The sequence below is a fragment of the Anolis sagrei genome, chromosome 5 (assembly GCF_037176765.1).
Source record: "Anolis sagrei isolate rAnoSag1 chromosome 5, rAnoSag1.mat, whole genome shotgun sequence".
In the NCBI taxonomy this organism is placed as follows: Eukaryota; Metazoa; Chordata; class Lepidosauria; order Squamata; family Dactyloidae; genus Anolis; species Anolis sagrei.
In genome coordinates, this window is record NC_090025.1 from 118,698,399 (window position 1) to 118,717,358 (window position 18,960).

The window sequence follows — 18,960 nt, forward strand, 5'->3', positions numbered from 1 at the left end:
TGTGGAATTTGCATGACCCTGCCCACTGACTCTCTCTTAACCCTTTCCTATTCTTTTTTATGGCACACAGTGAACAGAGGAATTAACCAGCAACTGAACATACTAGAGAGGTTTGGGGAGAATTCACCATGATTTATAGGACTTGTAGGTACTGGGATTTATAATTCACCTGCAATCCAAGAGCACTCTGAACTCCACCAATGTTGGACCTGGAACTAACTTGGCACACAGAACCCCTATGACCAACAAAAAATACTGGAGGTCTTTGGGGAAAAATTGCCTTGATTTGGGGAGTTGTAGTTCAACTACATCCAGAGAGCACTGTGAACCCAAACACCAATGGATCTAGAGCTGGACCAAACTTGGCACACATACCCGATGTGCTAAAATTGGATTACTGGAGGAGTTTGGGGGGGGGGGGGACTGGATCTTCCTTTCCGGGAGTTATAGTTCACCCACAACCAGAGAAACCGTGACCTCAACTGTTGATTGACCTGGACCAAACTTGGCACACAGAACTCCCATGACTAACTCAACCTACTGGAGGGGCTTGAGGGGACTGACTCACTATAGTGCGAGATGTAATTTACCTGACATTCAGAGAGCGCACTGAATTAGATTGTAGTCCATACTGTGAGAATAGACAAAAATATCAAATTATGTTTCAGATTATAATTTACCCAGTATTAAATTCATTTTGCCCCATATTTACATCAATTTGCAACTTCAATAGGATCTTTCTGAAAACACAGAGTGCTATATTTATTTATTTTATTATTATTTATTTGGGGTGCTTCTACCCCGCCCTTCTCAACCCCCTAGGGGGGACTCAGGGCGGCTTACAAAAGGCACAATTCAATGCCTTACAATTACAACATACAATGCAATATACAATACACAAATTTACCACATAATATCACAGTTATAACTGATTAAAACAATCAGACAGTATAATTAGCAGTAATAAAAACCATCTTGTGGTCAGTGTTCACCAAATCCAAGTCCGTAAACCATTTAGCATTGTCATTGTCCTTTCCTACTCTGGTCGTTATTGGTTGTCTTTGTCCATCTGCCAACTTACCCAAAGGCCTGATCCCACATCCATTTTACATTTTACATATATTTCTGTTCATAATTTGTCCAGAGAGAAAGAAAGAACTGTTGTCTGTTTGAGGCAAATATGAATGTTGCAATTGGCCATCTTGATTAGCATTGAATAGCCTAGCAGCTTCAAAGCCTATCAGCTTCCTGCCTAGGGGAATCCTTTGTTGGGAGGTGTTAGCTGCTCCTGGTTATTTCCTGTCTGGAATTCCTCTGTTTTCTGAGTGTTGCTCTTTTTTATTGTTTTGATTTTAGAGGTTTTTAAAATACTTGTAGCCAGATTTTGTTCATTTTCATGGTTGCCTCCTTTCTGTTAAAATTGTCCACGTGTTTGTTGATTTCAGTGGCTTCTCTGTGTAGTCTGATATGGTTGTTAGAGTTGTTTCCCACCCTGGACATTCCACAGATATATAAACCCCACTTGCCTAGTTTCCAAAAGATCTCCCAACCTTTGAGGATGCCAGCCTTAGATGTGGGCGAAACGTCAGGAGATAATGCTTTTGGAACATGGCCATACAGCCTGGAAAACTCAAAGCAACCCAGAAAATGCTTGATCACATGAGATGAAATGTTGGTTTGAATGGCTGTCATTCTTTTTTTAGACCTCTTTCCCCAAAGTAACCAATAAAATGTCTGTTTCAACAATATTATTTCCAATTCAAAATGCCAAAATCCTTGATTTTTAATTCCCCCAAATTAAGAAATCAGTGTAAACCCTAAATTTATATTGTTGTTATCATTCAATTCTAGGAAGACCTAATGTTAAAGGTATCAGTTTTATACAAAAATAACAACATACTTACTGCAGGTGGAAATGTCTTCCAGTGACCATATGCCACTCCGCATAAAATAGGCATACGACTTGGAAGCATTGACTGCTAGTGTCCTCATCTATTGCCTTATGACAGAAGCAATGACTAATAATGTGTGTGTGAGAGAGGAGGGCAGGATGAAAGATGGGTGACAGTGCCAGTGTACACTCTATATCTGGTGCCAGTGTACACTCTATATCTTTGAACAGTTGACCTTTTGACAGTTCTAAGCTGTATTCATATTTCCTATCACTCAACAAGTCATGTCACCACAGTATAATCAAATTGGGCTTGCCATACCATACTGCCTATTCAGGTAAACACCTTCTTTCAGGAGATATAATTCAATCCAGTGCCATTCCACTTTTATCCCATATTGACTTGGCTTATTTGGCAGAATTGATTCCAGGACTCCCTTAGATATCAAAATCCATGGGTATGCAAATCATTTGATATAAACTGAGTCTTGTCCTGGTTGAGGAAAAACTGCTTTCTCTAAATCTGAAATATAACAAATTTTAGAAAATGTATTTCAATTAAGTCTTCATGGATATTCCTCTTTGAACAGAAAAAATAAGTGTGTATATTTATATACACCGATTTGCAGTAGACGTATGCATTCGGGGTAAACCTTGCCCTGTTTCGTGTCCCAGCTTTTGTTGGGGGTCCCAGTCTGTTTTTTGTGAGCTTCCCAAAATTGGGAGGGTTGTTTTCAGTTCTTTCATTTCAAGGCCTGAAAACCATTATGGGAGGGGGGCTTCGCACCGACTGGCTCCCCTTCCCGGCATGCATTTTTCTTACCTGGCACCCGCTGTTTCTAGAGTAAGAGGTGTTGGCTGTAGGCACTGGCAGGTGTGCACACACTTTCTGCGCCTGCCTTCACACCCTGCCACACATGCCTTGCCACACTCTCTGAAAGTGTGTGTGTGGTGGGACATGCAGGCAGGCCTGGAGCATGCACACAGTCGAGATCCAGACCTGCCTGCCTGCACACCCCGCCACACACGCACTCTCTTTCCAAGGCAAGGAAGCAAGTTCAAATGCACACAGAAGCAGACTTTTGTGCTGAGCAGATTTTTGTGTTGGGAGGGCGCTTACCATTCATGCTCCCAAAGAAACAGAAGACATGAAAGAAGTGGTAGAAACAGGAGAAATGAATTCCACGCATATGTTTAATTTTCCATTTTAGTTTTGCAGCATCTGTACGTTTTTCACTCAGTAAAACACTCTGCTTTCCTTATTATATGATAAATGAGCTTGCATTACAGAAATGATGAGAAATGAAAAAAGTCACAGTAGGTAGTTGCTTCAATATATACTGTTGTGTCAACAGTTGACTCCAGACATGTATAAAAGTAGAGAACACATCATTGCTTCTCTCATAGAATTTGGAATGTTATCAATTGCATTCAAAATGAAAAATAAAGTATTGTGGCATCTTATTATGGCATACATTTTTGGGAATAATACAGAGTTGAGATTTTTTCCATTTTGTGCTCTTTGGACTCTGCCGTTTACAACAGGATAGCAAAACTGAACAACATTAAAACTTTTTAAAAATACTGTATTTTATTGTGTAATAGTCACATTTTAATCTCATTTTTTTGTTGAAAAGGGGTTTGTGACTATTACGTGGTGAAAAAAAATCCAGCTATAGGGGTTCACTGAGGCAGTAGTTGATTGAAGGAGGCAGGGTACATGGGCAAGCAAATGAACGGTGTGATGCGACTATTGCATGATGAAAGTAAAAAATACAATTTTGGGGGAGGGAGTGACTTCCATGCAATGGGAACTATTACATGGTGAAATGCAGTTTATGCTTGCAAAAATTTCATGGAATCACAGAATCATAAGAGCCACCCAGTTCAACCCCCTGCCATGCATCCCAATCAAAACATATCCAACAGATGGCCATTCAGCCTCTGCTTAAAACTTTCAGAGAAGAAGACTCCACCATACTCCAAAACACAATTAATTCCACTGTCAAATGGCTCTTACTATCAGGAAGTTCTTTCTAATATTTAGATGGAATCTCTTTTCCTACAGCCTGAACCCATTGCTCCATGTCTTAGTCTCCAGAGCAGTAGAAAACACATGCCTGCTCCATCTTTGACATACTAAATCAAAAACCGACCTCAGATTTGCTCCCTCACAACATATTTTCCACAACTTGCTTTAATGTTTCAGTGTTGTAAGATGTGACTGAAGGACATTGGTACTGAAAATTTGTGAAAAAACTATGCAAGGTACAACATTTTAACTGTGTTTTTCACAATCAGTACCCCAAAATTCATTAAAACAATTATAAAATTAGAAAACTATTTTTTCATCATAGACCTTTGTGATCATTATCACGTGTGCATGCAAAAAGTTTGACTAAACAATATTATTGTTAAACAGTTATACCACATTTTATCTTGCTGTTTCAAGTTATTAACCTACATGTTTGTTTCACATTTTAAAAATATATTTGGCAGAATTTTCCTAGAGTAGCACCATCAAAACACACATAGCTTTGATGGTGAGATAAAATAGAAAGTGTGATGTCAACTAAGCAAAAGTATATGGGGCTGTAGCCTTGGGTCAGGGCTTTAATTTAAAATGCAAATACAGGTGTGACATAGTATTTCAAGCTGTGCATTCCAGGATCTAAAGAGCTTAGCCCCATCCATCATTTTTATGTCTCTGCTGATCGCTGAGAACTGTTTCAGCATGCCCCTGCCAGTACAAACAGTCTTAGTGTCTATAGGGTCTCCAACTGCAATCCAAATCCGAGGCATTTCAGAAAATCATGTTAGGAAATGAAAAGATCTTTACTTTGTCTTCCCAAAAATAGATACAAGCCTATAAAGCACTTTAGCTGAGGCAGATGTTTTGAAATAATTGATAGCTTTAGACATAGCATATGAAGATGCTCTGTTAATCCAAGAGTTTTTAAGTGAGGCAGGGGCTCTTTCCTTTACAAATTCTCCTATATTTTTCCCCTCAATATTGTCTTTCACCGACATTGACAGTCAGGAGGAATCTCTTTTAAAAATTCTCCAATATTTTATTCAAATCCAAATCTAAGGGTTCTCTGTCAAGAAGCTGTTTCAATGAAAACTGGTATAAAGTTTGTACAAATGAGTAGCCCCACTGATTTCAGGACGACATTTTGAATCATGCTACCTTCTTGCTCTAATTCATGTAGGATATCATCTGGCATTTAAAACAACCAAACAAACAAAAATGTGCCAATCATTATCACTCTACTGCAGACTGTTTCAGTCAGTCACTGCTTAATGTAATTGGCTGCCTAGCTGTGGCGGATTCCTGTAGTCTTTTAATAGGATAGAAAATGAGGCCAGTGGATTAGTTGATAAAATTTTGCTTCATAACTAAGAGGCTTAAATAATATTTTTGTTCATTAATATACATGCCTGTGACCACTGGAGCAACTTCTCTTATAGTTGGACAAAACTGTATACATTTATGTAGATCTAAATGTTAGGGTTGTGCATTCAGGGTAAATCCTGACCTGTTTCATGTCCCAGTTTTTGGTGGGGGCCCCAATCCATTTTTGGGAGCCTCCCAAAATCGGGAGGGCAGATACCTGTTTTCACTCTGGGGTGCTGAACGATCCATTTTCTATCAGCCCATTGTGTGTGGGGAGTGGGGAGCTCCCCAGGTTCCCCTTCCCATCATTTTAGACATTTAAGCTGTTTTACTCCAGAGGAGAGGCAGTCAGTTGCAGGCGCATGCACTATTAAGGAGACTTCTTACCTGTTTTGACTCTAGAGGAGGGTGCTCGGCTGCAGGCAGGTGTGCGTGGTTTCTGGGCCTGCATGCACACACACTCTTTCGAAGGCAAGGAGGCAAGTTCACATTCTTACTCTAGAGGTAGCACTCAGCTGCAGGCAGGCATGCGTGCTTTTTGGTCCTGCACACCAAACATGCACTCTCTTTCCAAGGGAAGGTGTCAAGTTAACATTCTTACTATAGAAGAGGTGCTCGGCTGCAGGTAGGCGTACGTGCTTTTTGGGCCTGCACACCACACATGCAGTCTTTCCAAGGCAAGGAGGCAAGGTCACATTCTTGCTCTAGAGGAGGCGCTCAGCTACAGGCAGGTGTGTGTGCTTTCTAGGCTTGTATGCCACACACGCACTCTCTTTCCAAGGCAAGGAGGCAAGTTCTCATTCTTACTGTAGAGGAGGCGCTCGGCTGTAGGAAGGTGTGCACGCTTTCTGGGCCTGCATACCACACCCACACCCATTCAAAGGCAATATGGCAAGTTCACATTCTTACTGTAGAGGAGGCACTCAGCTGTAGGCAAGTGTGCGTCCTTTTTGGTCCTGCACACCAAACATGCACTCTCTTTCCAAGACAAGGAAGCAAGTAAACATTCTTACTCTAGAAGAGGCGCTCAGTTGCAGGCAGGTGTGTGTGCTTTTTGGGCCTGCACGCCACACACACTCTTTTCAAGGCAAAGAGGCAAGTTCACATTCTTGCTCTAGAGGAGGTGCTCAGCTGCAGACAGGCGTGTTTGCTTTCTGGGCCTGCATACCACACACATACTTTTCCAAGGCTAGGAGGCATGGAGCGCCATATGCTCATAAAAAACAGGCAAGGAGCCAGGATCGGCTCCCGCTTGCTTTTGTGTCAAACAGATTTTTGTACCAGGAGGGGCCTTCTTGTTACATGCTCCCAAAGGTAACTAAAGTAACTAAACAACAGATGTATTGAAGGAAAACCATTCCGTGCACAACTCTGTATCTTGTCTTGCTCTGATGTGCCCTATCCCTAGCTGCATGGTGGACAGAAAGATTTCAGAATATAATAAGTCTTCCAAGCACAATTTTTGTGTTAGGAAAAATGTACCTGTTGAATGTTTGGAGATCATCAGCTGCTACAGGACCAGGGCCTTATTTGTGTCAGTTTTTTCAGTGGTAAAGTATACAACTATTTCTTTCTTGAACAGACCTGGAAAATATTTTCTGTTCCTAGGGATTTTTCTTCCAAAGTGATAGGCATTGACAGCAACAAGACAATAATGAGATGAAATCTGTATGGTGGGTTGTGCGCTTGTTGCACAACAAAGAATCTCTATGCCATATGCTATAGCCTGCTGGGGCTTAATCATTCCTGTGTTTATGCTGTCTGTGTAGAGATACAAAACCAAGAAAATTATCAGAAGCCAAGTAAACCAAAAGACATGTTTACAGGCTGTATGTGTCACAGATACTAAACAGGTCTGCCTCGCTCTATAAGAATATTCTGAATCTTGTCTTACTACTTCAATGTTATGCTGTTCTTCCTTTGTGAAAGTTGGGCATTATGACCAATTTAAATTTAATTTAATCTAGACTGTGGGAAATTGTTGAATATAAATTTGAGTGCCACTTTGCATGATCATTTATTTTGTGTATTTTGTATTATGTTTATATTAATTTTTTCATAATATATATAATGACATTTTCCTACAGTGGAGTTTAGAGGTATGCAGAACTTACTTAACAAATGTAAGAAATGAACCAAAACAGTATACTACAAAACATATTTACTCACATGTAGATCTTACTGCATTAATTTCCCCTGGTATCCTGTAAGCATTTACAGTGATGTGAATGTGCACCAGTTCAGTTATACTGGATCCCAAGTTGTGTAACCTAATGCCTGATGACTGCCAATGCTTTGAAGTCACCTGTTTGCAGTGATCAGTTAGCTCCTTATGTATCACATCAAAGTCAAAAGCAAGAGGGCTTTATGTGTGCTTATGGAAAATTGCTTGCCCAGGGGACTGTGCTTAACTTCTGAGAAAGACAAACCACGTGTACAACTATTTTTATGCTATTGCAGTGTTTCAAGGATTTCAACCCACATTTTATTCTTTTTTACGCATGCCTACAAATTGAGTTAGTAAAATAAGCAAAACTTTTAAATTACACTTGAGTGCACAATATATGTTGAAGAAAATATTTTTAAAATCTCTTATATGTAGGTGTATTGACACTAATGCTCCAAAAACGAGGGTTGAATGAAAAGTAATGCCTCCACCTTCGTTACTTGGATTTGGATGGGAATATTTTAATAAATCAAATGCAGAAATAATCTTTAGAGTGTTCTCTTTAACTACCACTATTCACTTTTCCACATAATCACCAGACAATTGGATACATTTCTGCCAACAATGAACAAGTTTTCTGAATCTGTCACTGTTTCCGCAACCGGTTTCTCACAATTCTCTCAACGTCTTCATCAGAAGCATAATGATGTTTCTGAAGATCTTCTTTCATTATCGGGAACAGATGGAAGTCAGACGGTGCTAAATCTGGATTGTACACAAATTTTTCATTCAGTTGTGGGACCTCAAATGATGTCATGACCCACAGTTTAAGAAGCCTTGCTGCAAACTATATTTCATGTTCCTAGGGTTTGGTTGTGAAATATAGCCTGCAGCAAGGCTTCTTAAACATACAGAACAATATAAATCCTATTGAGGCACAGATCACATCAGATATTTCTGAAACACCTTGATGCTTCTTTGTAGCCTGATTGCATCTTAAATAGGATCTTTTCCTGTTTGCTTTGCCTCCTTGAGGGGATTTCTTCTCAGCAGGACATCAGGCCAGTTTCCCAGTCTACAGTTTCACAAGCGCATACTTAACATCATATTATATGGTTTAAAGTTATTTTAGGATGTGCTGGATCATAACTGTAGTTGCCCTGCCAATGCACCCCAATTTCAGAATAAACCATATCCATGAATTTGGTTATAAGGGAAACCCCAGACTGCTTAGTTATGATGAATCTCTCTAGGTAAGGGGGCTGGCGATTAGCCCATACTCTGTAAAATATTTCCCTTCCTCCTCCCCAGGGCTCTGGGCTTGGCAAATGATTGATTTAATCCTTTTGGGAATCTCCAGGCTCCAGGGGATTTCGGCAAGGAACCCTTGTGAAAAGCTAAGCCATTGAACTTTTGCAACTGCTGAACTTATACTATAGAGAGAGAGATTGAGAGAGAGTGTGTTAATAGAAATAATGTTATAATTGTTTTTGGAGAGGGGTCAATTTTTCATCAACAATATAATACAAACTTTTGTAATGCAAACTTCAGATACAAATGCATTCTGTTCACAAATGTGAAGGTCAACAGTAGTATTGGCAAAAAAAATAATTCCCACAGTATCCCAATTTGATACATATTCTAAAAATGGGAAGTATTGTTACTATGTTATTTGTTCATTCTTTTGCAGATAGTTATCTACTTGCTTTTAAATCTATGTACAGCATCCTACTAGACACGCAACATACCCAGCAGATTTGTTTTGGAGTGCTTAGTTGCAATGAAGTTCATTGTCTAGTACAGGCGTGCCATTTTCACCACGGGCCACCTCAGCTTTAAACATTCAAAGAGTCATTTGTAATTTTAAAGACAGATTTTAAGGGATCACCCTTAAAATGCTGCATTTGAAACATGGCTGGGATGATGGGATTCACAACCCAAAAGCACTTATCTAGAGGGCAAGGTTTCCTTCTCCTTTGGAGACTAGATCACAATGGAGCCATGGAGCCAATTGGCAGAAAAAGAAATTCCACTTAAACATTAGGAATAACTACACAGAGAAGCCATTGAAATCCACAAGCATGTGGACAATTTCAACAGAAAGGAGGAAACCATGAAAATGAACAAAATCTGGCATGAAAATGAACAAAACCAGTATTAAAAAACTCTAAAATTAGAACAGCTCAACAACAGAGAGGAAACAAACAAGGACATCTAATCACCTCTCAACAAAAGATTGCTCCAGGCACTGCCAGGCAATCAAATGCTAATCAAGGTGGTCAGCTGAAACATTCACACCTAGCTCCAGCAGACAAGAGTCCTTTGTCTCACCTTGGTCATTCCACAGATATATAAACCCTTTTTCCTAGTTCCAACAGACCTCTGAGGATGCTTGCCATAGATGCAGGCGAAATGTCAGGAGAAAAGCCTCTAGAACATGGCCATATAGCCCGAAAAAACCTACAACAACCCAATGATTCCGGCCATGAAAGCCTTCAACAATACATTAGGAAGAACTTCCTAACTATTTGAAATGATTGACTATAGAATCAGGAATGTGCTGCGGTCTCCTTCTCTGAAAGTTTTTAAAGCAGTGATTATATGAAAATCTGTCGGGAGAGCTTTGATGGTGTCTTTCTGCATGGCAGAAGTGGTTGTACTGGATGGCCCTTAGGATTTTTTCCAACTGTGATTCTATGATTTTGTGTGGCTCTGAAGTTGGGAGAAGGTGCACTATAATGCATCCAGCCACTAGAGGGGACTATGGCAAGAGGATATCCTGGTCTGCATGTACTGATTTCCAGAAAATCCAGATTCAAGCCAGGGGTATAGCCTGATCTCTCTGATTCCACCTAAACCAGTGTTTCTCAAACTTCCTAATGCCACGATCCCTTAATACAGTTCCTCATGTTGTGACCCCCAACCATAAGATTAATTTTTTGCTACTTCATAACTATAATTTTATGAATCGTAATGTAATATCTGATGTGCAGGATGTATTTTCTTTCACTGGACAAAATTTGGCACAAATGTCCAAAATGACCAAATTTGAATACTGGTGGGGTTGGGAGTGATTGCTTTGTCATTTGGGAGTTGTAGTTGCTGGGCTTTATAGTTCACATACAATCAAATTCTGAACTCCACCAACGATGGAATTGAACCCAACTTGCCACATAGAACTCCACAACCAACAAAAAATACTGGAAGGGTTTGATGAGCATTGATTTGAGTTTTGGAGTTGTAGTTCACCTACATCCAGAGAGCACTGGATGTTGGTGATCTGGACCAAACTTGGCATGAACACTTAATATGCCCAAATATGAACACTGGTGGAGTTTGGAGAAAGTAGACTTGACATTTGGGAGTTGTAGTTTCTGGCTTTTATAGTTCACCTACAATCAAAGAGCAGTCTGGACTCCACCAATGATAGTATTGGACCAAACTTCCCACACAGAACCCCCATGACGAACAGAAAATACTGTGTTTTCTGATGGTCTAGGTGACCCCTCTGACACCTCCTTGCAACCCTCCCAGGGGTCCTGATCCCCAGGTTGAGAAACACTGACTTAAAGATTTTAAAAAACTTCCTGGTGGTAAGAATTATTTGACAGCTAAATACCATACCTTGGAGCATGGCAGAGTCTCCAGAGAGAGGCTGGGTGGTCACCTGTCACGAATGCTTTGATTTTGTATCCCTGCATGGAAAAAATGCAGGGTTTTGATTGAATGGAACTTGCAGTGTCTTCCAATATGTTTCTATGCTTCTGTATGGCCTTTCTGCCTTTTTCTGTCTTTGAGCATAACAAGAGTTTGCATTGGGTTGTTGTAGGTTTTTCCGGGCTATATGGCCATGTTCTAGAGGCATTTTCTCCTGATGTCAGGAGAAAATGCCTCTAGAACATGGCCATATAGCCCAGAAAAACCTACAACAACCCAGTGATTCCAGCCATGAAAGCCTTCAACAATACAGAGTTTGCATTGATTAGGATTTTACTGACTCAAGTTGTAGCCTATCACTTTCACCATGCGCTTGTGTCCAACCTTTCTATCTCAGTTCAAATCAACATTTCATACAGAACCGCCACTGAAACAATGGAACATATGTATTACTCATCAGATGATTTGATTTCCCCCTCTCCATTTTACCAAACGATTCTGTGTGTTTGAGAAGGGAAGATGTTTGGCAGTTTAACAAGGAAATATTTATTCCTGCTTTATTAATAAGGAAATAACCCAAATGTTTCACTTCAAAACCACAAAAAATAATTATAGATATTTTACTACATATATGTAAAAAGAAACTGCACAAGTTACAAATACCCACTTTGTATTTAATGTTTATATTACGAAACAACACTGTTCCTCTGTTGGTCTAATGTTATACACTTAAATCTTTAATAGCGAGACAAGAATGGTTTAACTGAATTTGGATTTTGTTTTTATTTTCAGTTAGCAGTGACATTATTTGAAAGTTGGACTGTTCCCAGAAAACTCTATTAACGGCTGCAGTTTTTCAAAAAGTAGTGCTTATGAACACTGTCTTTTTATTCAGGAGTCCTTGAAAGTTACCATTATGCCTTCATAATTTCCCACCTTGGTATGTTATTGCAGGGCTCTTAAACACAAGCGGCTGCATTTCACAGCTTCCTGAGCCATCTACAGAGCACCACTTTGTTAGTAATTCCTTGACTCCCCCTCTCCCTGAGAGTAGGTGGAGTCTCTATTTGAAAGCAGCGTATAGAAGACTCCCTTCTGCTCTGGACTGACCCAGCCTTTTCCTTTCTTGCATTGAATATCTCTGATAGACCGTGGAATTGTGTGAGAGAGGAGTGACCTCATAGCTGCTCCCAGACCTGGAAACAAGCATGTTTCTTTGCAGCATGGAGCAAATGCTCTGAAAGGAGTGCTTTCTTGTCTCTCATCAAATGAGCTTACGGCTTAGGCAGATGTTGATGAAGGTGCTTTTGGGAGAGAACAATCACTGAAAGAGAAGAAGAGAAAGTGGCTGGAATTACAACTTTGTGACACACGGCTGTTTCTGCCTTTGTGAGGATGTCACCGTTGTTCAATTGGGTGGCAAAGGTAGGCGGAGATTTTCACTCATCTATTCTCTTCTGTGGCTCCAACTGAGATCGTTGACTGTATTTTTACTCTGAGATGCTGCTGGTGTAAACAGCAACCCAACAGTAAAGTTTCATTCAAGAAAAATTACTATATAAATGGGTATATAGTGTGATCAGACTGTTCTCATAAGTTCTGTTTCTTGCTTCACTGAAGTTTTGTGGAAGTGGGAAAAATAAAAGTGAACATTGACTTCAGTAGATGAAATTTTTCATTCATTTAAATCTAGCCATTCTGATTTGTTCCGGAGAGTTGGGATTCATATTTTGCTTGTCTGGCTTAAAAATGTAGAGAGACTTCTGTCGAAAGTGTGCACAGAGCAGGCAATCTGTGAACAAAAGTGTCAGAAGTAGTTTATATTTTAGCTCTCTGTCCAGGAAGCTTGATAGCTGCTCCCACTGGAACTCTGCTTTCTTCAAAGTGAGAGCGTGGAGCAGTACCAGGCGTTAAATGTGATAAGAAAAATATACTGTTTGGGATTGTTGACTCTGGTGAATTTTTGCACAAAACAGCCCAGAACACACTTTAAAATCAAACTGGGAATGGGGAACAAAATCCCAACCAAAAGTATTTCAATACTGATCACATTTATCTCCTGGTACATACTTTTTGTACTATAAAAATACTACAGTTGGAGCATCCCTTACCCAAAATGCTTGGGGCTAGAAGGGTTTTGCATTTAGGATTTCCCTCAATTTTGGATAACATGTATTTGCATATTCATACATAATGAGAAACCTTGGCGATGGGACATAAGTCTAAACACAAAATTCATTTATTAACACATAGCCTGAAAGTAATTCTGTCTGATATATTTAATAATTCTGTGTATGAAACCAAGCAAATAATCAGAAAGCAAAGGCGTCTTTATATCAAACATCCAATTTTGAATGTTGGGATTCTAGATAAGGAATGTGTGATCTATACTTTCCTCAAATGTAGTAGATAGGATGTGGTGAGATGGAGACAATAAATGAATTCACACTTGCTAATTTCCTTGAGTACCTTCTGAAACCCAATGCATTCTTTTAAGCTGTACATGCAGTCACCAACTTACAAATAATATACGTTACGTAGGTTTGTTCTTAAGCTGAATTTGTTTGTAAGTTGAAACAAGTATATTTTCTAGCATTCGCGTTATGTTTGTTTTGCTCTCTGTGCCCCTGTTCAGAAGAGTTCATTTTACTGTCTGTCCCTGCAATAATTGGATTTTGAAAAATGTGGCTTGTTGTGTAAACAAAGATTGATGTTAAAGCTTCAGTGGAGGCACCTTTTTCCCATGATAACTCTTTCAGGAGTGAATTTCCCTTCCTAGAAGTAGATTTGTCTCACTTCCTGTTGTCTCACCCTGTTCTTAACTATGAGTAATTTGTAGGTCAGATGTTTGTAACTCAGAGACTAGCTTATTTTGGTCTGGAAACTCATATTCCAAAATGTCAGCAATGAGACAGTTCATCTCACTACTCCACTGTAGGGCTAAGAAAGTATATATGGTGTAGTTAAAGTAAGCAGTAGCCTATTCTTTTTTTTGTGTTTATTTATTTATTTACCATATTTATATACCACCCCTCTCAGCCCAGAGGTGACTCGGAGCAGTTCACAATTGTTCTACTCTGTTTCAAATTTCATGTCTTGGATGGAACAGAAAGCTCTGTGGTGTGCTACTGCCCACATGACTTGGTTGCTAACTATTGCAATGAACTATCTCTCCTCTCACATCCTTTTTGTCAACACATGGACTTAAAGTGGTTAGTTGTGGCTGTGCTGGAGAGGACAGAGCAGTTTCTAAATAATTTTGGGACTGTATTTTTGTTGCCAGAAATAAATTGTACAGTTTATTTAACAGCAAAACAGAATTAGTATTTTATTTTGGTCATCAAAACAAATGTAAGTTTGTTCGAATCTAGAGTAGGAGTATTGACAAAGTAGGAGTAAGTAAACATACACAGACATGCATAACATGTTTGTAAAATGTATTTTACAGTCTCCAGTGTAAGCCTCCCTTATAAGAGGTGTGTTCCATTGTTCCCATTTTATAGAAGAGGAACTGAAGTTGAAGAACAGAGATTTGTCCAGGGCCATCTCGTGAGTCAGCACTCAGACAGACATCTGATGTCAGACCACCTACATCCATATCCTAACACTGGGTCAGCTATTCATTGCTTGAACTAGAGTGACCTAGTTCTGACCTTTTGTATTACAGTAACACTTCGAGAAAATTAATGTTTTAGAGATATTGACAAGCTGGAATGTGTCCAGAGGAGGGCGACTAAAATGATCAAGGGTCTGGAGAACAAGCCCTATGAGGAGCGGCTTAAGGAGCTGGGCATGTTTAGCCTGAAGAAGAGAAGCCTGAGAGGAGATATGATAGCCATGTATAAATATGTGAGAGGAAGCCACAGGGAGGAGGGAGCAAGCTTGTTTTCTGCTTCCTTGGAGACTAGGACGCGGAACAATGGCTTCAAAATACAAGAGAGGAGATTCCATCTGAACATGAGGAAGAACTTCCTGACTGTGAGAGCTGTTCAGCAGTGGAACTCTCTGCCCAGAGTGTGGTGGAGGCTCCTTCTTTGGAAACTTTTAAACAGAGGCTGGATGGCCATCTGTCAGGGGTGATTTGAATGCAGTATTCCTGCTTCTTGGCAGGGGCTTGGACTGGATGGCCTATGAGGCCTCTTCCAACTCTTTGATTCTATGATTCTATGAATGTAATTCAAATGCACATACAGTGGAACCTCGATTTAAGAGCATCCCAACTTAAAAGCAGTTTGAGTTAAATTCTGATGCTTGGCCCGGGTTTCACTTTGACATATGAGCAGCACTTTGAGTTAAAAACTAGTGCCAGAGGAAGCATTAGCACAAGAGTACAGGGCTTTAGAGCTTCAAGGGAGCAGCCTCTGTGCCTCGTGCTCTTATCCACTTTGGGAGATTTCTTCTGTTTTACTCTTGTCCACTTGGTGGAACTTCGGGTTAGTTGATTTTGATTGTGTGGTTTTATTCCTGGTATGTTTGGTTTCATGAACAGAGACACAGAGAGAGAGCAAGAGAGGGAGGAAGGCTGGAACGAGTACACTATAAAGAAAATGATGCTCCTGCCTCTTCACTATGTGCTTTGTGCTTCCTTGCCACAACTTTGTGTTTCTACCATTGTGCCACAACTTTGTGCTTCTGCCATTCTAAAGTTAATCATTCATATTTTATTGTTCCATGTGAATGTACAGGTTTTCCCTTGCTGTTACATCGGCCAACACACGTTTTGTTGCCTTAAATGTGTTTTCTTGCCACAACTTTGTGCTTCTACCATTTTAAATTTGATCTTTTTTATTGTTCCATGTGAATGTGCATTTATACATTATTTGTTATTTATAAAGTACATTTTTGTATTTAAAAACACAAAACAAAAATTGAAAGGGGATTTGGGGAGTCAAAACAGACTACTAGCATTTCAGTGGAAATATTTGCTTTGAGGTAAGCACAATTTGAGTTAAGAGCTCAGTCATGAAACAAATTAAACTCTTAACTCAAGGTATCACTGTACATGCTGATTTCTTCAAACTTAATTTCAGATTTCAAACTTCCTTATTTTTTGTTTAATAGACCAATGAAATAAAGTGAATATATTTCTCTCTGGTAACAATTTTAGTGTGGATTTCAGCATCTCTAATTGATTCCGCAGTCCATTCTGGGGTATTTACAAAGATACGAAGTACCATGACTACAAGAAAGATCCAAGCATGGCCTTGGGACAGATTAAATAAGGTCTCAAGCAACTTGACCCCCCCCCCCTTTATGTACTGCATTAGATCTGTAATCTGTTCCGACACTTTAAACATTTGTTGATCTTTCTTGCTTCAATGAAGGCCTGTGGAGTAGGTATAAAACTATACACTTACTATACTCGTGTATACATACATACACATAAGTCTAGAAATTTTATTTAATGTTTTTAGTTTAAAAATTTACCCAAAAGTCCTGGGTCAATTTATCACATGTCAATGTAAGTACTGTACTTCAACTCTTCTCATAAATGGAAGCATCCCCTGAGTCCCTTTGGGGAGATAGGACAGTATATAAATAAAGATGATGATGATGATGATGATTATTATTATTATTATTATTATTTTCTGAGTAGAGTGATATTTTTTCATGTCAGAAATGACTTGAGAAACTGCATGTCACTTCTGGTGTGAGAGAATTGGCCATCTACAAGAATGTTGCTCAGGGGATACCCAAATGCATTACCATTCTGTGGGAGGCTTTTCTCATGCCTCTCGTGGAACTGACAGATGGGAGCTCACCCTGCTGCCCAGGTTCAAACCGTCGACCCTTCGGTTAACAGTCTTGCTGGCACAAGGGTTTAACCCATTGCACCACCGGGGACTCCTAGTAGAGTGATGAAAAAACAAGAGCTTAGTCCATGCTGGGAGTACCTACAAGAAGCAGCAACTTCCTCCAGTCTTTCTGTCACAGGCCTTTTTTAATGCCTGAAAGGAAAAATGGAAGCAGTGATTGTCTCCCTTGGGTGGCATTTGTGCTTTCCTGTCTCTGTGGAATGACTCCCAGCTTATCTACATGTTTTTTCATCCATACTCACCCATATGGATTTTTTTCAAAATCCATAATTTTGGACCCAAAACCTACCCTATATTTATACATGAGGTCAACTTATACTCAAGTATATGAGATTCTACTTAACTGTATGGTCCCTGTGGTAGAGTTCTTCTCTTTACAACAGCGTACTTAATTTACTTGTCTGTATCCTGTTCCACAATTAGCTGCTGTAGCCCATTGCCTTCTGACCAGCCACAGGCCTAGATGGACAGTTCCAAGATCTTTTTGATGACAAAACTAAGCTAAGTTTGAAAAAAAAGCTTAATTAAGGAGGTCAAATAATGGCTATGGGTGCAACAGGTGCTTTTAGGTGCCCTGCTTTCCGATTAAAAAAAGACTACACAAATCCAAGATGTATACATTACAAAATGCATGAATTGGCTCAAAATCTAGGTTTTTGGCTAGCAGCGCCCTTTCCCTCCCCAAGCCATTTCTCCTTTGTCTTCCAAGTTGGGAGCAAAGGAGAAACAGCAACCCTCCCCTTCCCAAGCCACCTCTCCTTCATCTCCCAAAATGGGGACAAAGGAGAAATGGCAACCCTTAACTCCCCAAGACACCTCCCCTTCTTCTCCCAAATTGGGAATGAAGGAGATATTCCTTCTCACACCAAGCCATCTCCCTTTCATCTCCCAAGATGGGGGAAAAGGGAGAAACAGTGCCCCTTCCTCCCCAAGCAATTTCTCCTTCATCTCCCAAGTTGGGGACAAAGGAGAAGCAGTGCCTTTTCCCACCCCAAACCATTTCTCCTTCATCTCCCAAGTTGGGGATGAAGGAAAAACTGAGCCCTTTCTTATCCCATGCCATTTTTCTGTTGTCTCCCACATTGGGGACAAAAGAGAAATGGTGCCCCCCCCCCCCAGCCATTTCTCCTTTGTTTCTCAAGTTTGGGATGGAGAAATGGTGCCCTACTCTAACCCCCAGGGATTTCTCCTTCAACTCTCAGCTGGAAAAGGAAGGAAAAATGGCACCCCTTTTCTAAAGAAGAAAGGAGAAGTGGCACCATCTTCCGCATGGCGGAAGGTCACTGCTTCTCCTTCCTTCTTTAGAAAAACTTTTTTGGGGAGTAATGTGCACCTCAAAATTAAGGTACAAATTACATGCAATGGTTCAATAGACTCGAGTAAATATGGGTGCTTCCACCTATTTTAAGGAAATTCCTCCTCTACAGCATACACAGTGCGCACTTTGTTTTTGCATTGGCTAAAGGAAGAAGGGGTTAACATGTTTCTCCTTTTGCCAACTCATTTGATATGCCTACATTTGGATCCAGCCCAATGGTACTTGATGATGTTAGTAAACCAAGTTGGGAAATGTTTTAAACATTTTTCCCAATGATTTTTTCATACTCACCCATATCTTTTCCTGAAATCATTCGTAGACATTTTCTTAATTACCCAAAGTATTCTGATGTTCTTTAAAGAAACACTTGTACCATTAAGAACTAAAGTGCTGAAGCCAAGAAAATGGCAAGATATTACCTGTGGTTAGCAAAGGATGCCATCTATAGCTCCATAGATCAGTATCAACACGTGTGCTGCTACTGATCAGTTCTCAATTCCCAGAGTAAGTACTGACTAGCTTAATTAGGATTTGCAATATGAGAGCTGACATACTCTTTGAAGAGTTGAAAGCATTCCTTTGATTCTGTTTATAAACTGAGTTTTACATGCCATTGTATTAATAACTAGCTGTGCCCTGCCACGCGTTGCTGTGGCCTATAGTAAAACTTATCAAAGTTGAGGTAGATATCTGGACTATTATGAAAGAGAGGTA

The 18,960-nt window shown here is 39.9% G+C and overlaps 1 protein-coding gene across 8 annotated transcripts in view; it reads left to right on the forward strand.

Annotated features, from left to right (window-relative positions):
- The window catches only part of TBC1D1 (TBC1 domain family member 1), a 121,216-nt gene that overhangs the window by 27,165 nt on the left and 75,091 nt on the right, over window positions 1-18,960 (forward strand). The window contains exon 1 of one of the 8 annotated variants that reach the window (XM_067469026.1): window positions 12,196-12,537. The exons of the other annotated variants lie outside the window; for them this stretch is intronic. Coding sequence (XP_067325127.1) covers window positions 12,508-12,537 — 30 coding nt within the window. The 5' untranslated portion in view covers window positions 12,196-12,507. Of the gene's footprint in view, window positions 1-12,195; window positions 12,538-18,960 lie in introns of those variants that run through there. 8 annotated transcript variants of the gene reach the window in all.